General features: G+C 39.0%; 4 protein-coding genes across 5 annotated transcripts; 2 read left to right on the forward strand and 2 right to left on the reverse strand.

The window, feature by feature from the left end:
- Nucleotides 1–662: 662 nt before the first annotated feature.
- On the reverse strand, nucleotides 663–7,773 carry LOC309693836 (uridylate-specific endoribonuclease C-like). The gene is made up of 7 exons (XM_082513410.1): nucleotides 7,641–7,773; nucleotides 5,766–5,865; nucleotides 3,916–4,027; nucleotides 3,698–3,819; nucleotides 2,459–2,571; nucleotides 1,219–1,372; nucleotides 663–1,123 (listed from the first exon to the last, which is right to left on the reverse strand). The coding sequence occupies exons 1-7, from the start codon at nucleotides 7,649–7,651 to the stop codon at nucleotides 863–865; spliced, it is 873 nt and encodes a 290-aa protein (XP_082369536.1). The 5' UTR covers nucleotides 7,652–7,773; the 3' UTR covers nucleotides 663–862.
- A 1,159-nt stretch (nucleotides 7,774–8,932) lies between these two features.
- pak1ip1 (PAK1 interacting protein 1) lies at nucleotides 8,933–12,592 on the forward strand. The gene is made up of 10 exons (XM_082514320.1): nucleotides 8,933–9,263; nucleotides 9,550–9,712; nucleotides 9,979–10,099; nucleotides 10,197–10,271; nucleotides 10,366–10,418; nucleotides 10,504–10,649; nucleotides 10,860–10,957; nucleotides 11,078–11,177; nucleotides 11,652–11,784; nucleotides 11,985–12,592. The coding sequence occupies exons 1-10, from the start codon at nucleotides 9,186–9,188 to the stop codon at nucleotides 12,095–12,097; spliced, it is 1,080 nt and encodes a 359-aa protein (XP_082370446.1). The 5' UTR covers nucleotides 8,933–9,185; the 3' UTR covers nucleotides 12,098–12,592.
- Nucleotides 12,593–12,669: 77 nt separating this feature from the next.
- Nucleotides 12,670–15,216, forward strand: LOC309694321 (transmembrane protein 14C-like). Its single transcript, XM_082514321.1, has 4 exons — nucleotides 12,670–12,961; nucleotides 14,550–14,651; nucleotides 14,733–14,820; nucleotides 14,935–15,216. The coding sequence occupies exons 1-4, from the start codon at nucleotides 12,880–12,882 to the stop codon at nucleotides 14,993–14,995; spliced, it is 333 nt and encodes a 110-aa protein (XP_082370447.1). The 5' UTR covers nucleotides 12,670–12,879; the 3' UTR covers nucleotides 14,996–15,216.
- Nucleotides 15,217–15,266: 50 nt separating this feature from the next.
- Nucleotides 15,267–26,417, reverse strand: LOC309694319 (serine/threonine-protein kinase MAK-like). Of its 2 annotated transcripts, XM_082514318.1 has the most exons (17): nucleotides 26,330–26,417; nucleotides 24,300–24,363; nucleotides 23,973–24,220; nucleotides 22,779–22,833; nucleotides 22,343–22,464; nucleotides 21,633–21,715; nucleotides 21,272–21,404; nucleotides 20,855–21,026; nucleotides 20,369–20,536; nucleotides 18,622–18,972; nucleotides 18,267–18,421; nucleotides 18,068–18,189; nucleotides 17,545–17,655; nucleotides 17,108–17,182; nucleotides 16,902–17,015; nucleotides 15,677–15,769; nucleotides 15,267–15,590 (listed from the first exon to the last, which is right to left on the reverse strand). In XM_082514318.1, exons 3-17 carry the CDS (start codon nucleotides 24,134–24,136, stop codon nucleotides 15,439–15,441), a joined length of 2,070 nt encoding a protein of 689 aa, XP_082370444.1. In that variant the 5' UTR covers nucleotides 24,137–24,220; nucleotides 24,300–24,363; nucleotides 26,330–26,417; the 3' UTR covers nucleotides 15,267–15,438. The 2 variants fall into 2 exon arrangements, with proteins under 2 accessions (XP_082370444.1, XP_082370445.1); XM_082514319.1 differs by lacking the exons at nucleotides 17,545–17,655; nucleotides 24,300–24,363; nucleotides 26,330–26,417 and having other exon boundaries at nucleotides 23,973–24,293.
- Between the last annotated feature and the right edge of the window lie 764 nt (nucleotides 26,418–27,181).

Raw genomic sequence — 27,181 nt, forward strand, 5'->3', positions numbered from 1 at the left:
AGAAAACAGATAAAAGAGAAAACACAGAGAACAAAATGTTCAAATTCAACAAATATTTCAAGTGACATACTGTCAGAAACTGTCAGATCTAAATCTGTCACACAATTCAAAGACGGTTCAGAGATTTTTACAGATGCTTTTATTTGGTTCATAGTACACATCTTGCTCTTTGCAGTGAAACTTTGAAATAGTCTGTTTATCTACTGCTCAATATTTATTTTATTTTTTCCCCAGGACAGTAGATCATTCTTTTTTTACGTTTTATTTATTTCCCAAAAGCCACTTCTCAAACTGTTTTGATCTTTCTACACTGCCAAATAACAATCTTCTGTATTTAGTTTCAGTCTCTTTTAAAGACTTACTGTTTTTGGGCTAAAACATTCTTATATACATAAAGACAGCCTTTAAAAAAGACTACTTATTCAAAGATGTGGCTTGGTTTTTATACTTCTCAGGCTCAAATAACGGCAAGTAGCCGTGAAAATGGTCAAATCCACATGTTTATCACACATGTTTGTATGTATTCATACTTTGTTTTTTGTTTTTAAATTTCTTAAAATGGAGATCTAGTTTCTGAAAAATTACCACTTTCATTTACACGCTGTACTAAGACTTAAAATATTAGGGCTATTTTTTCCTAACACAGAATACAAATACAAACATTTTGTTAACAAAACACTTTTTATTTTGTCTGTAACAGTTCATATGACAAAAATGTGTTCAATAACCGGTATATACTTCTCATGTTTAGTGCAAAGAGAACTTGATCCAGGTTTATGTTAGGGTTATACTGGGTTATACTGCACTGAAATAAGGTTTCGATTTAAACAAAAACATTTGCAAACTCTCGGCTGGTGTAAAGTTACAGATCCCTGTTGTTGCTGCTGAGCAGTTTGGGATAGGACGTGCCGATGGATTGCCCGTGCCGACAGACGACCAGCTCCAGCACGTACTCGTCCACTTTCACCACCACAGACGTCATCTTCTCAGTCGACATGAGGAAGATGATGGTGAAGAGAGCGACCTCAAACTCTGGACTGACACCAATGAAGGAGCCACCGACGGGCTTCACCAAGCCTTTCCAACTGAACTGCAGGTTCAGGACGTGGTCGTCCTCATCAGGCTTTAAAAACAGTAAATGCAATTCAGCGACATGTGCGGCTATTTACTTTTCAATCAGTGCTTTTACAGTAACGAGCTGCTGTATCAGTTTCTTACTGTGTCTTTGTTATCTCTTGCTTTGTAGCCTTTATAGTCCACATGGTCGTGCTTTTCCTGAAGGTAGAACTGCACCCAGTTGTGAAGACCCATGATCTCCTTTCCATATTTGGCTTCTCCCACAAACACATGTTCAAATCCACAGGAATCCTCACTGTAATGAAAATAAAACCAACCAGCACACCCAGAGATACTTAAGTTCAGTCTCTCAGTGCTGTATGACCTCATTCATATCAAGACGCCTTATCTACAATGTTAACATTGGAAGGATAACAGCACAGATGGCAGCAGAGCCGGTGACTCACTTTTAACCCTCAAGTAACCAAGCCTCATTAACGACTAATTTATGAATGACTCCATTATATTTTATACAGGAAAACCTTTCTAATGGCTGTGTGTGATTATCATACCTATGCTGTTTTATTGTAATTAAAAAGATAAGTTAAAAAGCACAAACTGTAGGAAGAGACAAACTGTCACATCTTATAAAACAAATTTTCTTTGTTTCAGTGTAACTAGAAAAATAATACATTTTAAATATTAAACTAAACAAAGATTATAACCTCTGCACATTTGTACTCAACACTTCTCCTCCTAGTCACCTGTCATTGATCCAGGTGTTCAGAACTTTCAAAATTAAAAATTCAAGTAAAAAAATTAAAGAGTGTGTTATGTATTACAGTGTGTTAACATCATTTTAACACCCAAATGTAGATAATCTAGTGACTCTGATCAAGAAATTAGAATTAAGTTATCACACTCTGTTGTTCATCCTGTGGAACTGTGAAAATGAGATGAAAAAAAATAAAGATGACAATAATAACAAAGGCTATAATGTTACTGTATAATGTTAAATATCAGTCTTTTCATTGTGCTTGCTACATTGGGGCTAATTTCTGGAAGCATTTTTTATTTATGATTAAAAGTGTCACAAAAACAGATGTAAGTATTTGGCTGGAGTTACAAGGTTAACCTCAGGAAGATTTAAATACATGTAGTTTATTGTCAGCCTTTTCAGACAAAAGCAGCTGTTAATTAACACAGAAAAAAACAAAAAATAAACCCAAAACACATTCAGGGAACACTGTGTTTTATTTTTAGATTCTTCACTGATTCTTGAGTTGTGTTCTGCTCCAGACCTGGATCTCATTTAAGTTTGCCTTTAACCAATCATTCAAACCGGTCCCTTCCTTCTCTTTTAAACATTGCAGCAGCGCCCCCTGTTGTTACAGTTACTCACCCTCCGCTCCTGTCCCTGTGGTACAGGCGGAACCAGATGTCATACAGCTGTCTCTTGAACTGCCCAAGGTCTGATGGTGACTTCCCCTTCTTGACCAGATACTGGTGAGCACACTAAGAATAAAAACACAGTAACATACTTTGAAATTTCAGACATCCGAGTAAAAGATGTGACCTATCAATAGTATCGGAATAAACCATCGTTACATTAGAAAATTAATTCTTAGCCTTGAAAAAAAAAAAAAAAGAGCAAAAAAACCCAAAAAACAGATCAATGCCTGGAATGAAAATTTGAGCCGGCATAGATCAAAAGATCAAAAGTGCCTGGAAAATAAAAAATACCCCCCCCCCCCTCCCCCCAACGCAAACTTAAACACAACACTGAAGTTAAAGTAATGAGTCACAGGAAAATCTAATCTTATTATAATAAACTAATCTCTATTTGAACTCCTACACAATCTGGAGATGATAAACTAAACTTGACACACAGGTTCATCTTTGGCCCCAGAAGGTTCTTATCTATATCAGATATTCTAATGTCATTGTGTTGCCTGGCAACCACCGACCGACAGACTAAAATGACTCATCATTTATGTACCTATATAACATCTTATGAAATCATAGTATGGCATCATTTTTGTTTCATTACACAGTATCTGTTTTTTTATATACTCAGTGTTACATTACATCATTTGGGACATTAATTTATGAAGTCAAATTTCCTGTATTTAGAGACTACATTTAAAGTTTACTCTTGGATACATAACTTTATAAATGGTATCAAAAAGTGGCATTTCAATCCATGTGAATTAGTTAAGCCTACAAAAAAAAAAAACAGTTCATGCATTCTTGTCAGCTGTATATTATTGACATGCACATAAGGCATGTAAACTACAATGAAAATTATAAATCTTTTTTTTAATAAATGTGTGTCAAGCGAACAAAATTTTGCAGTTATAGTTAACAATTGTACAGTTTTCATTATACACTTAAAGTGTACTAACAGTGTCTGGCTGATGAGTGCAGAAGTTCATTTATTTTTTAGATAATTGTTCGTTGATGTGGTCCCTTGACTGTAAATTCATTATTCTGTATATAAGCATAAAACGACTTCCATATTGGTCTGCTGTTTATTTGTTTTTAACATCTACCACACCTCTTTTTTACTTTTCTCTAACCAATCAGTAAACAACAGCTTAAATTATTTCTGAGCTCATGCCCTCCTATGAATCCGCTGTACCTTCATGACATCTGTCTCCACGATGGCATCGATAAAGAGCTTGTTCTCTTTGAGCTCTTCTGAGGTGACCGTCTCTGACACACCTGTAGACATCTCATAGTTGTCCAGCAAGCTGATGAAATCTGAATAAAAAGGTGTAACCTCATTAAACTGTTTAATCGCTGTTGTTCCAAATAAACATAATAAAGAAAACCTTTATAGGCCTGACTCATACTCACATTCATATGTCTTAATACTCTTCAGTTTGTCTTCATTCACATATGTGAAGAGTGGAGCTTTGGCCTGGTCTCTGGCAACATTACTGCCCTGAGCCACATAACCCGCCTTCCCCTAAATATAAAAACACAAACATTCAGCAACATGTTAAAACTGAACAAACAAATATGAGGATTCATAAATAATTGACATGTAAGCAGCTCATAAAAGCATCACCCAGTTTCAATGCTAAATACACTTAAGCAGCTGCTTGATGACGCCAACTTCACTAAACACACACACACAGCAACCTATAACTGAAAACACACACAATGGACAAAAACAAACAAATGGCCGACTGTACCCTCATACACACAATAATAACATGGACTGAACCACCACTCCACACCATTAGCACTTTATATAACCACTGTAGAAATTAGCCACACTGATCTAAACTGCACGACTGTAAATGCTGTATAGACAAGCATTCTGTACAATACAATAATTATAGTTCTACAACTGTTTACAACTGTATATAACTTGTATAGTTCACATTTCATATTTCTGTATAGTTTTCATATTTATATCCTGTTCATAGCTTGTACACTCACTACAGCCTGTACATACTTATAGTTATAGCATATTCATAACATACCTTCATACCTTGTACATTGTAACATACCCATAATAGACATATTTTTCACCCTCATTCCTCTAATAGACCCATTTTTATATAATATATCTATATTATTGCTAAAGCACTTTCTGGATGGATGCAAGCTGCATTTTGTTGCCTTGTACTTGTGACATGTGCAATGACAATAAAGTTGAATTCTATTCTATTTTATTCAACCACTTGAAACACTGAAGGAAAAGAATTAAGATAAAATTTACCAGTGGGCTGTGAGGCAACAGTGCTAAACACCATGACTCATCCTTCATTTCTTGCTTTAGCTTTTTCTGGCACTACCCAGTACATATGGGCCTAAAGTGAAGGCACAAACTAGAACAACATCTCCCCACACCTGGCACTGTGTGACGGGGAAAATGTGCAACAAATCAGAAATGAGCCGGGCTTAACTTTTAACAGCACTCAGTGTGATGGTGCACTCAAACCAACCATTGCAAAGTTAATCTTACTAGTTATCTCCAAAAGTTTATTTCTGTTCATGTGGATGTAGCGTTTTCAGAGGGAGAAAGTGCTGAGACTGAAGAAGTCACTTGGATGAGTGACGAAACGTTTCTCCCACTGACAACCCAACTTTTGGAGATTCACTTACCTGGATGATTGAGAATGCATCAAGACGTCTTACTAGTTATTATGTTATGACTAAGTGTTATGTGTTGTGACTCCAGTAATCTGCACTGACAGCTAACTGATGGAATAGGAATCCTGTGTGGGCATGATGGTTTGACTGGACTTAACAATGACAGCATGTTCATCATTGTGTGAATTCTATCTGCTGTCTTTAGTGTTTTGTAGCATAATTTCATTGGGGATTATTAAAGTATTCTGATTGTGATTCTAATTATGATTTAGCTTTAAAATGTCTAAAATTAAATTAGCTTTGTCACAGAACTCCAAACATTCTGATTTATTTACTGCAAAGCGTTTCAATCTGTTCAGTTTCATTATAAAACAGATTAAAAAACAAAACTTTTTTGTCAAATAACATTCAGAAGTACTTGTCACTGAGCAACAACGCTCACAGAACGTCACCACTGTAAATGTTTGAATATACATTAAAACACCTACACTCCAGAACCCCCATCAGGCTTCCAGTCCACACAAAGGTTTGCATTTATTGCATGCATCAGTGACTGCCTGCTTTGCATTGCAGAAAAGCTGCGATGCCCTTTTAGCACTGACCTGGAGGGAAATCCTGTAATCGGTCCCAGGTCTCAGGCGGTTTTTATCCAGGTGCCAGAGCTGGTTGAGTACCTTGGTGAGGTCCTGATCGGCCTTTTGACTGTTAAATAAAAATTAATAAATTTAAAAAAAAAACACACAGGCAGACAAACATGGTGAATTATTAAGCAGGCCTAAAAACTGCCGTGTATGTGTGAATGGAAACATGGACATGGAAAAGGAAGAGACGCAGAGGGTTGACGTGACAGAGAGGACGCTCGGTACAGGTTGCGAGGCAGATGACCTGTTTTGCCGACCCCTTAAAGAAGAAGACAACGAAGAAGACAAAGAAAAGAAGAAGAAAGAAATGACTAACCGGGGTGTAATGTTCACATGTTTTTGCTATTTCTTCTGTCCTCAAGTAGAGTTTTACAGACAAACACACTAAAATAACTTCTCTCAGTATATACTTGCTCCCACTATTCAGATTAAAAGAGAAGTGACTTCTCACGCTGTCTATGCACTGAGAGGAACTGGAGTGAATGGGCAGTCTGTTTACTTTGTTGTTTTTCATAGCTACCATGCAGTTTGGGATAGTCCTCCTTTTTGTTTCAAACTACTGGTGATGAAATCTGCCGTGACAATTTTGTTTTCCCCACTCATGTGACTAATTCTTTCTGCGGAAAGCAGTTAACAGGAAGTTAACTGCTCTTCTTAGAATGAATTAGTAAGGTATACAAAACGAAAACGGCGTTTCCAAAACAAACATACATTACTCCTGTGCCTCAGTCGAAAGCAGCTTGTACATCTGTTTCAGGATGTGTGTCGTTTTTTCTTTTTTTTTTAAAAATTCTCAGTTACTTAGGTTTAAAACATAAGGCGCCTGTGATACAGTTAAGGACCTATTTATCTAAATCATAAAAACAGTTTCCCACATAGTAACAGCAGTGCTTAGCTGTGTAAATGACTCACATATCTATACAGCCATGCACAATGACTCTCCATTAAAACCCAGGTTGTCCGACACAGGTGATCTAAATAATGTTTTAATTAAGTGAAGACTGTTGACTTCAACACAAGCAGCAGCTGAAGGCTTTGTGTTGTCTCCTATCACATGTTATGCTGTAAGTCTTCTCCTTTGTTAGATAGCACAATGGCGCCAGATGAAAGCTAAAAAGCCAGCGGGGAAAACTTCAGCTTCAGCTCTAAATAATGATCCCACCTCCATCATTAAGTTACAGCTGCATGGATCAGTGAATGTGGGAGGGCTGTAATGTGAAACCTACAGATACCACTAAAACTATAACATCTCTGCCTTAGTTTTCTTCAATTACATCAATAAATGCTAAAACAATTGCACTGAGGCGGACTAACAACCACACCCTATGTCTGACACGTTACAATACGTTGAGCGAGAAGCAGATGACAGGATGGAGCACATACTGAGGCAGAAGGTCCTCTGTGTTTAGCCTGAGTACAGGAGGGAGCGACTACAGTTTTATTACAGCAGAGGAGGCTCTCCATGAAGTTCTCCATGTCCTGTTTGTTGTATAATTCAACCCACTAATCATTCCCAGACCCCGCTGCAGGCTCCTCTTACGCACATGACGTCCACGCAGCAGATGCACAGAGCGCAGTCTGCATTGAGGAACAGCTGTCAGGGAAACAAACCCGGACTTTATCGTGACAAAACTATCGAGGAGAACCATCAAAGGTGTGACGTTACACTGTAACTACATGTTTACATCAAACATGTCTTCGTTAGACGGAAACAAACGCGTTGAAACGGCCGAAAAGTGGCTGAAAACGACAACACGCAAATTTAAATTTCTCTGAAAGTTGAGAAGACGCCAAGTCATCCTTCTGCGCGTGCGTTTTTTTAAATCCCAAACTCACCTTCTCGACATGATTTTGTTGAGAGGAAAAACTCACTGAGACTTTTCTTATGCTCTCTGAAACAAACTACCGGAATCCGCAGACGGTTAACTCAGCCGTCAATCATGACGTCACCAAGGGAGCCAGCCAATTACAAGACAGCAGAGTAAACGCTGCTCTCCACCCCCTCCCCTCGCTCGTCAGACGTGGGATAAATTACAGTAATTTTGTTCTCTATCCCCATAAACTCAACTCAAACTTTTCATTGTCAAAGTAAACTCGTTATGGATGTCAATCCTGCAGTTCCGTGTGAGAAAAGGTGTAATCCTCTGAAACAGGAAAAATAAGTAACATGTGATAAAGGTGGAGGTTTTAGGGTCATAACAATACTTTTTAGCCTCACTTGGAATTCACACGCACTTGCAATCCCTTTTAAAGGTAAATGTTTTCACAATCAAATGCATTCAATTAATTATTATAATCATCAACTACTATTATCAGTAAGTGTGAGCTCAAATATCAAGGTAGAAGTTTGGGGAGTTTTATGATCATTTCGGCTTAATTTGGAGGCAAAGGCATTTGGGCAGCTTGCTGTCACTAAGTCGACCGAGAACCCCTCTGTATACCAAAATATTCTAGAGTCATATGTGAGGCATAACTGCCTGACAACTAAAACCTGGGTGAAATCGTGTCAATGAACAGTGAACAGCACGAGCAGCCGCAAATCTACAAAAGAATGGCAGAAAAAGAAAAGAATGAAATGAAAAGACCCAGCCAAAGTCCAGATCTCATCCTGATTAAAATGGTGCTGTGCACAAATAAATGCTGGCAAACCTCAATGAACTGAAGCAACACTGTAAAGAGAAGTGGGGCAAAATCCTGCCACGATAATGTGAGAAACTGGTAAAGTCCTACAGAAAACACAAGTACTTCAACTTATTGGTATTAAAGGTGGTTCAACAGGCTCCTTCTGTATTTTGTCTTAGTTTGTATTAAATAAATAGCAACACTGTGTAATGTTTTATATGTTGCTGTTCAGCTGAGCTTGTACTGGTAGCAAGGAACAAATGATTTTTTTTATTATGTCCTGATACATAAAACCTTATTTCTTTTGTTTTCTTTTTTTTACCATGACTCAAAATTACAAAATTATAGAAAATCAGGCAAAGATTAGTCTTAGTTTCTCCTGTGGTCCCTCGGAATAATTAAATTTCCCACCAGTCTTTTAGAGTCTGAAAATCAATGTAAAAAAAACATAACTGAACGATGACGACTTTTATTTTGAAAAAGTCTTAACGACAAATGGTAAAAAAGTGCGTCTGCGCATGCGCAGTCACTCCACATGTTATTTTGGGGCTGAACGTGTGTTTAGCTAAAAAGAGTTACCTTTTTCGCGTGCGAGCATTCGCACCACGCTTTTTACTGTCCTTGCCTTTCTCTTGTTGGTGTTCTATTACTGTTTTAGCAGCTGTTACACAAACTGCTCGAGGAAATCTGCTCAGAAAATCGGCAAATTTTAAGGAAAGCTAATTAGCCGGCTAGCTGAGCTCACTGTAGTCCAGCAGCATGGCAGCTGTGTTGGAGCTGGTCGCTGGCAGTTATGAACAGATCACCTTCGGTTATCAAGTAAAAACTGACGAAAAGGTAAGCTGGAGTCTCACAAAGCAACGACCTGTGTGTCACATAAAGGGTGTGAAGTTGTAATAATAACAAGCTCAAGTGTTTGTTGGTTGGATGATGAACATGATTTGTATGCAATGCAGTATTTATTTGATTATGAAGCACATTCATTGCCCAGTATATGAAAGGAGTGTAATGTAAGAAGTTTCGTGACTCATGAGTCTTTTTCTCTAACAGTCTGCGGATTAATTTATATGCAAATAAATTGTTTTGTTATAAAAAGTTTTCTTTAAAAATAATTGTCATGCAGGAGTGGACAGCCAAAGCAGAATTCACACATCACGCTCACACAGCTTCAGTATCCGCAGTGGCTGCCAGTGAGAGGTTTGTCGTGACGGGGAGCAAAGATGAGACCATCCAAGTGTACAACATGAAGAAAAGGATCGAGCACGGTGCTTTGCTGCATCATGACGGTGAGTTTGTAAATTGTAATTAGTCTGTTTGATTTCTTCAGTTAAACATCAAAAACACCTAATATAGAAGTGACCTGTTGAATAATTCAAAGTGCGCTGACTTGATATTTTGTTTAAACTCAGTTTATTTCAAATTATTTTCTCAGCAATTTGAATTAACCTGAGGTTTAGATTGTTTTTGGTTTTTTTTGGTGGTGGAAACTCAAAGCAGTAACGTAAACGTCTGCCTGGTTTCTGCTTGTGGTGCTGACTGACTTCCTGCACAGGTACCATCACTTGCCTCGAGTTTTACGGGACGTCTCACTTACTGAGTGGAGGAGAGGACGGACTCCTGTGTGTGTGGAGCACGAAGAAGTGGGAGTGTCTGAAATCCATCAAAGCTCACAAGTAAGCGCACAGAAAGACGGCACAGACACACAGAGAGGGTTGTTTCTTTATGTTTGGTAGCGTCGTCAGTGTTGCTTTGTGCTGTGATGTCTTTCAGAGGTCATGTGACATCGCTGTCCATCCATCCGTCTGGGAAGCTTGCGCTCTCAGTTGGGACCGATAAGACACTGAGGTAAATTTCACAGCTCTCTTTAATGGTAGATGATTCAGATGATCCGTTTGCACTGATAAACAATGTTGGCCGTTGTGTCTTTGTATCCATGCAGAACCTGGAATCTCATTAATGGAAGATCAGCGTTCATCAAAAACATAAAACAGAGTAAGCTCCCCTTTAACCTTTTGGGCGGTGAGGAAATTGTTGACGCATTTATGATTCAAACCTGTGTTCTTTGCACACCTGACAGATGCACACATTGTTAGGTGGTCACCAGACGGGGACAGATACGTGGTTGTGATGGACGACAAAGTGAACATTTACGAGCTGGAGACAGCCACTGTGACGGGAACGGTCGCAAACCCCAAAAGGATCGCTTCTGTCAATTTTTTAAACGTGAGCTCGCTGACCATGACATATTATCCAAAAGCCAGATTTTGACTACAGTTCTGACACAAAGTAAATGCCACATTTTCAGAGGTAGAATCACACAGACACAACATTAAGTGTTGTTGTCAATTTTCAAGAAGTGGATCCCCTCAAGATGAGGCATTTTCATATGAAGGATAAGCATATCTATAAAAACAACCACCGCTTATCTTTCAGAACTCCATCCTGGCCGTTGCAGGAGACGATGAAACTGTGAGGTTGTGTGATGTGGAGAAAGCAAAATGGGTGTGTGATTTCAAGGCTCACGAAACCAGGTGAATTCATTTATTCATTGTTTTCCCACCAATCATGCGTAGATCATACTGTCAATATTCTGATACGCGTGGTGATGGGGGAAGAAGTCAGCTTATCTTTGTGTCCGTTTGTGATGTCAGAGTGAAGACGGTCGACAGTGTGAACGTGGATGATTACTCTGTGGTGGTGACTGCTTCAAATGATGGTTTCATCAAAATGTGGAAAATTCATCTTAAAGAGGTACGCTGCGTCCTGATATTAGCTTTCTGGAGAACATGCATTCTTTGTTAATGTGGAAATGGACTTGTTGTAGACTACAAGCCACTGAGACCCACACACACATTCATACGTCACCTTTATTCTGGGCTTTTGTGCACTTTTTGCCTGTTATACTGACAAATTTGGGGTTAAGTATTGAGTTAAGTATTAAGTATGCACAAGGACACTAAGAAGCTGGGTCCTCCGGGTTTCTCTCCTGGAGCATTTTTTTTAGTCGACTAAAAGAGATCATAGATGCTGATTTTTCTTTTTTTAATTTATTAATTTATGTATTTATTTTTGCATTAACTTTGCTGACAATATTAGTAATACAATAAGATAAAATATCTTGATGGGTTCCTTTTAACAAGAACAAACTCAAACTTAAGTTTGTTTAAAATAAATATGGTATATTTATGATTATCCCGGTGAGCTAATACTTCTGCTGACCATCAGGAGCTGGAACCTCCCACACTCCTTGGGGAAGTGAACACATCAGCCAGACTGACATGCCTTGCTGTGAGGAGAACTTCACCGATGCAGCAGGAGATCACTGAGGAAGAAGCACCCCAAGCAACAACATCTGAAGGTGAGGTTGTGGAAACACTTCAGCTGCTTCATGATGATGATCGGTGAGGGGACACTCAGCTCGCCTGAATGTGCGACCCGCTCATCGGATCATTGAGTCATTACCTCACATTCTGATCTGTTCTTCTCTACTTCATATCACTTCCTACGGGCAAGGGAATGTAAACCTGAGCTAACACCCTGCTCTGTGTTTATCCGTAGAACTACTTCCCGAACTTCTAAGGACAAAGAGAGTCCGAATTGCCACAGAAGAAGTCGTCCTGGAAGACGAGAGCAAGCCCAAGAAGAAGAAGAAAAAGAACAGTGGAAAATAGAATAAAATGTTTTATTACCCATACACATGTGGATTTTTGTTCTGACGACCTGCAGTGTTCTACATCAAATGTGAACTTATCGCTGATGAAAGAAAAGCAGAACAAGATGGATGATATAATATTTCATAACATTCAAAAGACTGGCAGTTCTTGTAGAATCAAACTGAAAGTTACACGTCAAACAAAAGGAAAGTGGACTATAATAAGACCCATGTTCGTGAGTTTCCCCAGGCTGCACACAGACAACTACTCTATATAAAAGTAGACATCATAGCACAAACACTGTGGCAAATGCAAAAAAGTGCCTGGAGTCTGAAGCTACCAATGATGTAATGTAACAAAGATTTATTATTTTTCTTCACAGCTCAGAACCTTTCTTAAAACAGCTTAGGCTGGACGTCTGCCAGCATCTTGGTATGTTGTACACATTTTGTTATAGGTGAGATAAAGCACAACTGCTGAGTGTATTTTTTTTAAATAAAAACATTTTCTGTCCTCGTGAGTCATCTCTTTTCCTCCTGTAGGGGAGTCAGGAATTTAGACGTTCTTTTAATTTGAAAGCGCATGCAAAAGCCACCGGAAGTGAAAGACTTAACTCTCCATTCGGGAAGTTTCTAAGTGACAATCAGTGGAAACGACTGTTTCAAACTTTTAGTGTCTTTTAATCGGCTGTGTTTGGCTTCACTTTACAGTTAGGAGTTAAAGTAACCAGTTAAAACGACCTGTGGTCACCGTGTTAATTAAACTCGCTGTAGGTTTATCGCAGTAGAAGCTGCTGCTTTATGCTCATGGCTGTCGACTGGATTGGGTTCAGCTATGCTGCTCTGGTGTCGGCAGGAGGGGTCGTAGGTTATGTGAAAGCAGGTAGGCGAAAGCCTTTTAGAATAGACACATTTACATGACATGAACCCTGTTAAAGCGGACTTTAGACACAGATAACCACCTTTGCCCTGCCACTTTATTAAGTACATCAAACGTCATTTTACACAAGAGGCATGCCGCCAATGTATCCACACATATATTTTTGTCCAGCTGACTAAACGCTTCCTGTCTGACCATCTCCAGGCTGATTAATCACATTTTTTTAAAGAGAAAAACTGCCGGATTTTTAGCTCTTTACTATTATTAGTTTGCTCACAAACAAATATTTCTGTGGTGAAGTCAAAGGCATTTCAAACTTTTTCTATGGAGACGTTTTCAAATACCTAAATCTACTTAAGATAGGTCAATTAATTTTTTTTTAAACCAACCATTTGCTCCTATGTCCTCAGGAATACAGAATGGCAAAGGTGTGGCTGAGGGTCAACATAAAATCCTGAGAGCTTGAATTTCCTTGAAAAAAAACATCAGCACAGCCTACAGTATCATATCTGAAGGAAATTTAATATTTTTGGTCACAGGCAGCATCCAAACACTCAGAGTGTATATTCCAGTACTTGGAAAACTGATTTTGTGAGAGAACTTAAATTTCACAAGTTTGTCACATATTGGCAAAATAAAATAGGAATGAACTATGACTCCAGGGCTACAAAGTAATCAAGTGTGAAAAATGATGAAAAATCATATTAAATTTGGTAAATCAACACATGTATTTAACCTCTAGTGGAGCTGTTACCTTGTAGAGTTACTAAGGTTACAAGGTGTGAGTTGGGTTTCAGTCGCCTCAAGATTGGGTGTTGTCGTCACCCTGCTGGGTGGGTGGGCGACCTGGGTTTTCAAATTGATAACATAGATGCATCTATTAGGAGTCTGAGGGGTAGAACTGGCAGCCACCAGTATTTTTAGGCTTTGCATGCATTTTTGTTTTTATATCAACCTACTTGTATCTTGGATATGCATTTTTATTTAATAGCATATTTATTATTATAGTGGCTCCATAGCATAGTGGTTTACATATCTGTCCAACAAGTAACAGATCCCAGGTTCAGTGCTGTGAGGAGAGACAAACCCCTTTGAAGTTTGTCAGGAAGGGTGTGGTAGGGAACAAAATTTCCCAAATCAAACATGTGGAATTAGTCACTGTGAACAAGGGAAGAACCGAAATTAGCTTTTTATTATTGTTTGTACCTGCCAAGGGACAACAAATGAAAATATACTAGAGGCTAAATCAGCACAAGGTGTCTTTTTTCACGCAAGCTCAGTGTGTTTGTGGTTAATCCCTGATAAATAAATGTCTTTCAAATGTAAGCTTTGCAGATAAAATCTAGAAACTCATCGTAACACAAGCATTCAGTCTCTAAAGTAGATTTTAAAATAAAACTTTGATGGAAAAACAAAATCACCATTAAAGCCTTCATGAAGAGCGCAGTTGCTGAATTATGGCTAGCTGTGCATTTGTAGTGCAGCTCCGAGTGCACACTTAGCTGCACTTAGCGGCATTCTGGTAAATGTAGGTCAGTGTTCAACATTAAGGGGGGTGTTTCGATGACAGCTAACAACGTCTCCTCCACAGGCAGTGTCACCTCTCTGGTCGCAGGGCTGCTGTTTGGCGTGCTGGCTGCGGTCGGCGCTTATCTGACATCTAAAAACCCCAGGAATGTGTGGCTTTCAGCCGGTGAGTGAGTTCAGGTGTTAAACAGCTTAAACGAGTTCAGTTTCCCGAACTTAGCAAATCTTTGCTCTTCCTTGAATGCAGGCACTGCAGGAACTCTCTGTGTGGTGATGGGACTGAGATTTCTCGGCTCCTGGAAGTTCATGCCAGCTGGTTTGATGACTTTATTGAGGTAAAAGCACAGTTTCTGTCAAACTGTACCTGCTCACTGATAATATATTTTAATATTCTGCATCATGTAGGCTGTTTTCAGACATTCAGTGATATACATTTGTTATGTTTTCAGTTTGCTGGTATTGATGAAGACCTTCGCCAGAATGGGAAAGACACAATCACACAAATCTTGAGCCAAAATAAGCGTTTTTAGTGAGTCTGTGAATACATAAAAGATCAAACTTACAGCATTCCTCACCATTTATTTTCTTACTGCAGTCATACTTTTGTTAAAAATGTGATCATATAGAAAGGGCTTCCTGGAGCCTGTCCTGCCTCAGATCACACAGTTGTGTTATCAATTATTTTTTCTTTATTGTATGAAAAACATTTTTAAATAAAGTTTTTGGCTGTGCTTAAATGTAATTTTTCGACCCATACAAAAAAAATACCATGATACTAATATTCACTCACTTAAATAATTACTTTATTAAACTTCCTGTTATTTAACATAACGAAGATAAAAGTGTCGACTGACTCATACAACACTGAATGATATTTTATAGCAGCGGCAGACACACTTCCTACTCTGGGAACCTTTCACAGGACTCCGCTGGAAAGCCGAGAGACTGCTGCGCTACCGGCGGCCGCTGTATTTGGCGGTCCAGTCTACTCGTCCAGTCACTGGCTGAGAGTTTGAGCTCCTGGAGAGGCTGGTCTTCGCTGGAGTGCTGGTGATGAATCCAAAGACCTGAGAATTCAGTTTCCTGCTTTTCCATCCTTCATACTCTGAAATCAACACAAAAAACACAAGATAATGTCAAATAGCTTACACCGTTTTTTATTCACAGTGTGTGCCGCTCTTTTTGTCTTACCTTCATTTGAGGGTGCCAGCTTGTTTAAGGTTTTGCTTTTCAATGGTTTGGTTTGCAGCTCCACTCTCAGATCAGCAGCAGACGACAGATCGACTGAAAGATTCGAAAAAAAGCTGAGTTTAGAGGACGGATACGCCGCCTTTTCCACTGATGCGCCAGTGCCTTATAATAAAATTCCAAATTTCTTCACGTTTAGGAAGATAACCTCTGGTTGAGAAACAATTTACACAACAGGCATGACTGTATTGCATATTATTGTGCAAAAGTCTTGAGCCACCCTTCATTCCTTTATATTTGGCTCGGAAAATATGAACTAAGTGCAACGATTTAATGGAACGTGCAGATGTAAAGGCAACAGCAATTACAGCAAAAACAAAAACTGGTTAGTGAAAAATTAGATTTTATGCATGTCAAACTGTGTTATCATTTTTTGTAGACTCAACTAAAGAAGTGTGTTTTTGCAACAGGCCGCTAGCAACAAAGCACCTGAAAATGCTCAGCTGTCTGTTATGTGTAGATGCAACATTGGTTCAAGCAGCCAGTGACCAAAGCAAAACTATGAGAGACCTTCATGCCTGGAGAAGTATTGCTCAAGACCACTTTAAAAATTACAAGAAAGTCTGGCTCCTTGGTAGCAATGTATAAAGAAAAGAGTGGTGACTCAACACTTGCACAGTACTGTACATGCCTGTGAGCCGGATGCAATAAATTCCCCTTCACAGTTGAGTAAAAACACTTAAACTTGCAGTTGAATTAATCAAAACAAGTGTAATGACTACAAATGTTTTGACCAAGAATAACTGACGCTAACTGAAAATCAAAGTTCACATCCTTGGTTGTCAGCATTGCCTGCCCGCCCACCTGGCAGGCTGATGACAGTACCCCATCAGCCTTGTTTGGCCGAGGGGTAAAAACCGATTGTTGACCAAGAACAACTGATGTTAACTTTAAATGAAAACTAAAATTTAAAACTAAAAAAATATAACTCTGCTCATGGCTGTTTCTAAATCTAGGGGGTACTAAGCTAAAGTTTGGTTAAGGAGGGAATTAATGGCATTTTTAAAGGTGTTTGTGCCTCAGAACATGAAGGATCTGAAGAAAGAAGCCATGGAGTTAGAAAAGCTTCTCAACCATCGGGACATTTTTAGTACCGTGTGATTCGTGCCAGTAGATGCTCAACTAATAAAAACTGCAGAAACAGAGAAGAGTAATGAAAGGCTCTCACCAGCAGAGGCGTCTCCTATGGGTGCCAGTATAACCCTCTGTCGGGCTGCTCCTGTTTCGGTTTTTTGTAAAGGTGTCATGAACGTCTTGGTGTTGGAGCTGCTCACAAAGGAATCTGAAGAAGAAACCCCATCACAAGTTACAGTTAACCTCTTTAAGGCATTAGAAAAAATACAATTGAAGCCCTAACACACTTTTAAGCGATACCTTTCAAAAGATCAAGATCCTCTGAGGTCTTTTCTTTTAGAGGCGTCTTATCTGGTATTTTAGGAAGACCAACATCTAAAACCACGTGAGAGGAAACCAAAAGTAAGAGTAAGCAGAGGAGAAAGAGTCTTAACGCAAGCTGAAGAAGTCTTAGGTGGATGTATAATTAAGCTCATTGCTTAACAAATTTGCATCACATAAACTTTCACTTGACCTTTATTGACCTGGGAGCACCAGGTTGGGCTGGGTTGAGTTTGATCAAATCAGATTAGAAAATTTAGGCCTGCGATTGAAATCAAAGCATCCCCTAAAAGCATTAAACATTTGATTAAACTGTGAGTATATTCAACAGTACAGAGAAGGGCAGGCAGGGAAATGTGTGTCTTTCAACGGTGTAATGATAAAACTTCTAATATGCATCCATGAAGTTGTCTTGCCTCTCCTGAGAGGGATCTCCAGGCCGTGTCCTCTGGATAAACACGAGGACACTCCCAGCTTTCTGCTGGACACTTGGCCTCTTACTGAGGAGGTGCTTTTTGGATTTATGCCTGAAACAACAATGAAACAAACCCAGCTCAGGGTGAAATTTTGTACATTTGTACAGTCTGCACATTAAGAAACCAGACACCTTAACGTAATAGCAAGCTGCAATCAGGCCAAGCTAAGGTTTATTTTGTGACATATTTCCTGTGTCCTTTTATAAGTTTTGTTGTTTTCTTTCTAATATTGTAGGCTCCTTGTAGTACAATATAAAGTTCCTGTTGTCATGAATTGGTGATATATATATAAAACTGAACGGAATTGAATATATATTTTAACTTTATTGTTTAATGAAATTTAGGGCAGGTGGGATTTTTGTTTTTGGATTATGTTCACCTACCTTTGGTTCTTTTCATTGTGGCGTTTATGTGTAAACATGGTTAATTATTATTGCTATTATTATTACTATGTTTTCCTCACCAGGCATATATCTGGACTGGTGGAGGTAGTGCTGCTTGGCTGACATGGTGTTGGAGTCATCTCGGCTCAGTCCGTTGTTGCTTGGCAGTTTTGATCCTCTGTTGTTCTTTGACTCTGAAAATCTGCATTATAACGTTATTTTTTAACGTTTCCTGAAACTCTGATGACGACATTTCACCTGATGATGAGGGTCTCTCACCGACAGCTGTTCCTCAGAGAAGTGATGGTGGGTTTTTTGGAGATGGAAACGCCGGTGTCTTTATCGTCACTGTCGTCCCAACTGTCCACCGACCTGAAAGATGTTTGGCCCCACCGCCGTCGTGCAGGCCGGGCATGTCTATTCTCGGCTCCTCGCTGATTTAACGCAAGGCAAATGTTAAACGAGAAATGAGTATTAAATTATTATTTTTGTTATTCTTTATATTTAAATAAAGCTGTATCCAGTGTGGAAGCGTAAATAAAGAAGATAAAAGTTTAGCTCCCTCAAAAATCCAAGCCTTATACTAATCATCCTGCCATGATTGGGTTCACTGTTTAATGCTGCAAGCCTTCACCTCAGTGATGTTTACAGGCTGACAGTGCTCTGGTGGTCTTCTTTTCATCAGACTGAGAGGCTCCTGCTGCCCCTCTGTCAGTGTGCTGGGACACACTGGTTGAAGTGTGCTCTTCTCTATATCCTCCTGAGGAAGAGGAATCTGCTGGATAGGCTGATGGAGAGACTGGCTGCAGGTCTGAGGCTCAGCGTGGGTCGTGACAAGCTCGCAGGGGTCCAGATGAGGCTTACAGAGGGACAGAGGCTTCAGATCTGCAGCTGTCTCAGAAATCTTCTTCTGGGCCTGCTGTTCTGAGTGCTTTAGTGGGGCACCAAGTGTCTGTCCTACATAGAAGTATGGATACCTCAAAGCCTGGAAAACAGTCAATGGAAAAAAGTACAACATCAGAAATTGCTACTAAAAATTGTATTTTATAAAGATTTTTACTAACTGAACTGCTTTCTTTTGTAAATTGTTATGTTATTAAATATTCTGTTTTGTTACATCCCAATTTATTTTTCTCAAGTTACTTGTGGCATGGGTGTGGTCTCTGGCAGGCTGCAGAGGAAGGGTGACGCAGCGAGCTCCCGGGGCGGCGCAGGGGCGGGGTGAACAGGTGTGCTGGGATGTGAATGTGATTGTGACTCTTTATATGTTCACAGTGACAGTTGGAGAGCGGACGTGACAGCGGAGCGGGAGTGTCTGTGTCCCATTGTAAAACCACAGTAAAACCGAATGTCAAAATAAAGAAGTGCTATCACCACGTCCGTGTCTTGTACGTGTGTAAAGGGTCCAACTTCACACTACTCTATTCTACTCAAGCTGTTTTGTAACAAGTTGTGTTTCATTCTTTGACCCATATAACAGGATTACCTTATTTTTCTATCTATACATACACATCTACCTCTACATATAAGCACATATGTGACGGCCTTTTAAATATATATGAATTCCAAAACTAAAAAAACCTTATTTCCACACAATACTACATATAGGTTCACTGTGTGCTGCTTTTATTGCGCTGTAAAGCCTGTGATTCAGAACACTATAGTTATTAACTGTTTTATCTTACTATTATAGCTAATATTAGCTTCTTAACATTTCAAGGTGCTAAAGTAATTATCCAAAATGTGAAATTCATCCAGCTAAAAGCTGAAGTTTCAGGCCTGGTTTGGATATTGTGTAGACTGTTTTCTGAAAGAGCACCTAATTAATTCTTCATATTTTTAGCTTCGATTTCGGCGTCATGCATTGAGTTACGCTGGTGGATGTTCACTCCCTCAGCACATCCAAATGTCAAGTTAAGTATTACATTAACTCTCAAGATAAGCTGATTGATTCCCACTTGGATCATATTTCTAAAATTAGAAGCACTCAAGGTACTCAAAGGTGCTCAGGATAAAAGCATTTGGACGACTCGGGTGACTTTGCAGCTCAACATTAATGAGTCGTCCTCACTTCTGTCTATTTGTTTGTTTTTCAGACAATCTATGCTGGAGTTTATCAGGATCAGAAGTGGGCTTATTATGCTTTCACTTATTTTACCATATATTTAAAAATGTTTTTTGGGGTGACAGCCAGATTTGCCTTAAAAAATACAAAGACACAGTGGATGATAAAACTATACTAACCACTCTAAGGTTTCCATTACTTCCAATCCCACAGCCGACAAAATCCAACACACACACAAAATAAATAATTTAACCTGAGAAACTGATGAACTTAAAAAGAGCTGGTAATTAGCAGAATAAGTTCCCTTTAAATGTACCTGAGAAGCACTCGGTCTTTTCTCAGGGTCCCACTGCAGCATGTCTTTCATCAGCGTGATCGCGTCATCACTGGCGTTGGGAATCAGGGACCTGAGGCTGGTGGGAGCGCACTTCGGGAAGCGGAAGTTCATTGAGGCTGCGAGGTTGAAGCCCTCAGGCCAGTCCAACTGACGGGGGGTATCATTGCAAAAGAGATGCTATTAAAGTTGGTCAGTTTTGGGATAGTCATGAATATTTATCACTAATGTGTCTGGTTCCAGTGAGTGCAGGAGGCAAGAAGCTCTACAATCCATAATCTACCAGACTTTATACTAGGGAGCGGCCAGGCTGAATACTGACTCTTTTAAAAACAACCACATCAGATGTTTGTGTTCTCAAATACACCTCCGTCGAGTGATGTGTAGAAAAATTCAGGTCTGTAGGGCATGTGTGAAAACAGCTGTATAGTAACAAAGTAATACAGATGTATTTTGATGGTTCCTCACCTTCTTCAGCGTTCCCAGCACCTGACAGATTTTTAAGATCTCGTCCACCTCGCTGTTTCCTGGGAACAAAGGTGTCAGGGTGTACAGCTCTGCCATGATGCAGCCCACTGCCCAGATGTCGATGGGAGAGCTGTAAGAGTTGGACCTGAGCAGAACCTCAGGGGCCCGGTACCTGAAATAACAGCCCAGGGGAATATATAAAGAGGGCTTTTTAAAAAAATATAAATATAAAATGTGACCCCCTCAAAGAGGATGCTTTGATTACGACCATTTTTATTTTTATATGATAGATCAGAGATGAAGAGTAGATAAGGAAGAGGGGAGCGAGAGCGGGGAGACAGGCAGCAATAATTACTTCAGACCCTTTGGAGTTACTTCATTTTTTTGTATATTCAAGAAAAAAAAAGAAACTCTCACCATCTTGTGGACACATAATCTGTGTAAGGTGGTTGCGAGCGGATTTCTCTTGCTAGGCCAAAATCTGCGATCTTCACGAGCTCCGGGCCCATGCACAGTATGTTCTCCGGCTTCAGATCACGATGGAAATACCCTAAAAAGCCAAGAAGCATTCAAATTAACCCCTGCTGATATTCATCTGTGTAGAGATTTGCATTACTTTCTATATTAGCTTCTACAACTATAACCACGACGTGACGTAACCCCCTAATGAAGCAGGTCACAGATTTTAAACAGAGCTCGCACAAAAAAAGGATACCTTAACCATACAGCGGGAAAATAATAATAATAATGTAAAGAAAAGACAGGAGAAGTCTCTTACCGTGCTTATGCACAAATGCTAAGCCAGATAATACCTGGAACAAAATGTTCCTTATCTCATTTTCTGAAAACATCTGATCTTCTCTGGCAGCAGCAAAGTGGGAAAGGACAAAAGAAAGAAGGGATAAAGAAGAAAGAACAACATGCAAGCTTTTATGACATTAACACCAACAAATAGTAAAAACTGAGCTTTTGTTTGTTTGTTTCTGCTGAATTAAGCTTTGTTACAAGTCACACCTCCTCTTCTCACAGAAGAAGCGAGTCATTTTTGCTTGGACAAAGTCTGGTGATGGCCTACCAACAGTCCAGCATGCATCTACTTACCAGGTTTAATATCATTTCCATAATTCTTATCTTATGTATTCCAAGCCACTACTCACAGCATTTTATTTCTTATTTATTTAGTTGTGCATGAGTTGTTAGGGAGTTATTTTTATTTTACCTTTATTAAAATACCTCTGTGAAGTCACATACGTCTGTGAATAAATGACAGTCCCTGTAATATCTGAAATGTCACGTTTTTGATGATTGACTCAGGGAACGGCTTGTTTCTGTAAAAACCGAGCCCGACACACGATGACTCAAATAAAACCCAAATAATTCTCACATTCACAGCGGTGATTAAAAACACACAGAAATAGCTAGGAGGCTAACGCATCACACATGCTGCGATTTTGCTTTCACAGAAATTCACAATTCTGATTTTCTTACCGTTCTTTCATGAGCTGATAGAGGTTTTCTTTCATATACTCAAAGACAAAGTAGAGGTAGTCATTTTCTCTGATGACTTCCTTCAGTTTCACCACATTGGCATGGTTCAGCTTCTTCAGTGACTATTTGGGAAACACATGTGGGAGCAACCTCAGCTGATTTTCAAAGAGGATCAGTGTGAATTAGACTGCAAAACTACTACAAGTGTAGTTCAAGCTGCTAAATAAGTTATCTAGCTCATAGGCTCAGGTAGCATTTATATAAAGCTAGCTCATTCATGTATGCCAAGTTATACTACAATTAAAAAGGTCATGAGAACAATTTAAAGGTGACATCTAACTCTTTTAGAGAAATAAAATGAACGCTCATTTACAACTTACCTCTACTGTGGATTTTGTAAATAGATTTTATTTAAGCACGTAAATTAGATTCTTACCTTCACTTCTCTTAGGTTTAAGCATTCGTCCCAGGAATAAAACTTCCTCTTCATCCTGTTGGAGTGGAATAAATCAGATTTCTATCTTAAATCAGCTTTGCTTGCTAGGAGAGCATGGAGAAATATTGATCTATCCGCATGATCAACTAATGCTAAGCCCAAATGAATCCAAATCTGTTAAGACTTTGAGACAAATTCTGGATAATTTTCTGTGTTTAAGGGGTGCCTGGCTCTCAGAAAACACCTGTATCTCAACCTCAAACACCTCCATATCAGTTTAATGGTAATTCTATGCTACAGTAAACAAGTCGATGCTCCCCTCTTATCTCTGTCTCACCGTGTCATAGAGAGCAGCAAAACACTCTCAATGACCCAAAACCTTACAGGTATTGCCTTAAAACCCGCTGATGGCACAGACATTTGGAAACTTTAACTGAAAGATCTTGGTGCTCCATCAGCAATCCACCCAGAAGACCAAGGTGATTAGGACAGATTTCAAGAAGAAAAGAGATGACCTGAAATCTGTGACCATAAAAGGCAAGGCTGTGGAAACAGTGCCTTGATTTTCCAGGTCTGCATACACACAGCAAAATACAACAATGCCTCCACTTTCAGAGAAGAAGAACAACAACTACGGGAGGTCTACCAATTGGAAAGTCGGTGGCTCAATTCACCAGCAGTTCCAGTCTAAATGTTTAAGTATCCTTTATGCGTCCATTGAAATGTTTGCAAAGTGCTTTGAGTGCTCAGTTAGAGCAGAAAAGTGCTATATAAGTACCAGTCTATTCACTTAAAACATAACCACTTTGTTGTGGACCAGAGGGCTTTGCAGGGACTGTGGAGGACATGACTGGAGCACAGCTGGAGCTGCCTGCAGCTGAGGACATGTACTTGTCTAGATGTCTGAGCAGGATCTCGAAGACTTAAGGAGACCCAACTTACGCTGCTCAACACCTCTTTGAACTGTTTCCCTCTGGCAGAGGTTACAGGACTTTCCACTCACACACCACAAGGATGAAAAACAGCTTCTGCTAATGCTGACATCTACTACTGCTTGTATTAATTCTTGTATTCCCGTTTATTACACAACTCTATACACTTGTAGCAGCCACTTGGGCTTTAATCAGCTTAACCTTCTGAGACTAAACAACACAGTGAATCCCTGACACGTTTACTGGTGCTCCACGCACTCACCTCTTTATGGCCACCAGCTCACCAGTCTCATTGCTCTTGCCCAGGAGCACACTGCCATACGTGCCGTCCCCGAGCTGCTTGAGTGTGGTGTAGCGGTTAATCATCCACACAGAGCCCTGGCTCTCCTTCAGTGAGGAACCCTGACAATCCCAGACGCTGGTCATTTTGAGCCCATAAACAATCGTCCACAGGTCAACAACTGATAGGCTGATGTGTCCTGCTACTGTGAGGCTGCCCTAAAGCTTTCACTGCAGAAACACAGGCATGAAACATCCATTCATCCTTTATGTTCCTCTCTGCAGACGGGTGATGTAGGGTAAGGCTTACCTTAAGAGGAAGACTGGAAAAGCCCTGCCCACTCAACTCTGCCTCACCTATCCTCCAGCTAAGTCTTTCATGGTGGTAGAGGAAGGGCGAGAGGAAATGGATTAAAGTTTTCATGGGATTAAGAAAGTCTGACACAAAGCAGACTAACAGGGGAAGCCTGCTTCGAGTCTGAGGAGTGTGAAAGTGGGGCACATTTGGTGTAGAATCTTCAAGTAAACAGCAAAATCAAACACCAGTATAATTTAATCTTTTTCAAAAAACTGTTAGCACACAGGCTCATTATGTTTAATTTGGTAGGCTTCCTTAACTTTTTCAGCAAAATGAATTCATGATTTGTTGCTAAAAAACACACTGGAAGGCATTGTAGCCCAACAACAACAAATCATCTACCATGTGGAGCACACCTTCAACTCCAGAGCCCCGGGTTTCATTTGAAACCCAATTAACCTACATTCACAGTGGGTAGAAGCAGGATGTTGGTCATTATTTAACAAATTAAGGTCAGTGTGTTTTTTTAACTGACATAAGATGTGATTAAATGAGGGCCTGTAGTAATTATAGCCCCATGATTAAATACGGTATCATCCATCCATGGCTTCATGAACCTTGCTTTGTGCACTGGTGCATAGCCTTGTTGGAACGGGGAGGGGCCATCCTCGAATTTTTCCGACAGATTTGGGAGCATGAAATTGTCCAAAATGTGTTGGTACTCTGAAGTATTAGAAGTTGGGAACTCGGGGGCCAAGCCCAACTCCTGAAAAACAACCCATAATCCCCCTCCACCAAAGTCTGGTGGAGGGGGATTATGAGGTGTTTTGAGATGTTCAGAGATAGTCATTTGTTGAAGACTTAACTTGAGACAGAAAGGCCCACAAACAAACAGCAGCTGAAAGCCGCTGCAGTGCAGGCCCAGCAGAGCATTAAAGAGGAGGAAACCCAACATCTGGTGATGCCCATGACTTCAAGATGCAAAGGGTTTTCAACCAAGTATTAGAAATAAACATTTTATTTTCAGTTATTCAGTTAGTCCAATTACTTTTGAGTCCCTGAATTGAAGGGATTTTGTTAAAAATGCTTTAGTTCCTCACATTTTTATGCAGTATTTTTGTTCAGCCCACTGACTTAAAGCTGACAGTCTGCACTTCAACTGCATCTGAGTTGTTTCATTTAAAATTCATTATGGTAATGGTACAAAACCAAAATTAGAACAATATACAGACCAAACTGTTTTTCTTTTGCTCCCCTTATAAATTGTAAATAAACTTATATTGCTTGCTATTTATTGCTCATATTTGGTTACGGTATTTTGTTTTATAATCATTTTACTGTTATCACAATTTTATATATGACTTTATTATTTAGTGAGTTGTCTAGGCGTGCCTTGAACCTTGAACTTTAAATCAGCTAATCAAGTATAGCGTTTTATTTTTATCGACCTGTTCTCAGAACTTTTTGATTACATCATGTATTTTCCACCAATGTCACAGTGTTGAATTTATAATTAAATGTTACATAACAGCATAATTCCAGTGGAAATTTAGCTTTGACTTTTCTCTGTGTTTGTGGTAAAAGACTGGGATTAAAACAGGACAAGAGTTTGTGCCTTAAAATAATACCTGTTAACTTTATAGCGTAATTATTCTCCTTCATTTAGCAACCTTTTCAAATACCTCTAAAAACTATTTTTGTACAGCTGCCTTTTTGATATGTTTTTCACGTGTATTCTCGAAGTTCATAAAAAAATACAGGAGAAAACAAACGATACTGAAGAAAATGTGAGCTCTGTTTCGAACTTTACACCACTTAAACCATTAATATTATCGTCTAAAAATCTTACCATTATATTTCAGATACTATTGGCACAGGTTTGTAACAGAGTTAGCTAGCTAGCTAGAAAGCATGTCTAGCTACAAATTTCAACTCTATCATAAAAAAATATATATCACATAATAAATAAAAAATGGACATTTTATTTATTAATTATTCTGCGTTGCATAACTTGAGTATCAGTAAGATTAAAGTGTAGCTACCTCAGGAGTCATTTCACTGCTGGAGATAACACAGAGATGCTAGCTTTCAGCAGCTAGCTGTCGCTTAGGCAACAAGACTTCCAAAATAAAAGTCAAGAGAACTCGGATATGGGCAGACCTATGATTAGGCTTGTATTAGAAGTATATCCAATATAATTAAATTAATGTGTAATAAAAACTTTTTTTTGTTAGTTCAGTTTTATTTTTCTTCACATTTTTCGTCACAATCTTATTTAAATTTCTACGATACTTTATTGTATATATGTATTTATGTATGTATGTATTTATTTATTATATATTTACTTTTTATTAAGATATCTAAATTTTATTTTACTGAGCAACAGGCTAGTCTACTTATACTTATTTTGTTATATACTTGTGTCTAATTGCAATAATTAAAGGAGTTTCCAGCTCTGAGATAAATTTAAAAGAAATCCATCTTACTTCACAAATGCTGTGATGTCATGTCAATATTTAAACAGAAAACCAAAAGGAACAAGATAATGCTGTTAACAATCGGCAAGATTTAAATCTGAATATTTTTGATTATTTATTGAGATTTGCAATAAATATTTTTGTTTTATTTTGTTTTTTTGAGTTTGACAAAACAACCTAATAACTTTTAGTTCACTCACATGACATCATCTTTATCAGCACATGGCACACACAAGTTTATATTTCCATTACCCAGATCCTTGCATAATCTGACCCCTCACATTTACATATGATCAATATTTCAATATTTAATGGTATTTAATATCAATATTTCACATGTAGTAAAACCAGAAAAAGAAGATCACACACAGGAAAAATACACAGACACTATATGACAAAGGGAAGGCAGGACTATTT

The sequence above is a fragment of the Aulonocara stuartgranti genome (assembly GCF_965226115.1).
Source record: "Aulonocara stuartgranti genome assembly, chromosome: 18".
NCBI lineage: Eukaryota > Metazoa > Chordata > Actinopteri > Cichliformes > Cichlidae > Aulonocara > Aulonocara stuartgranti.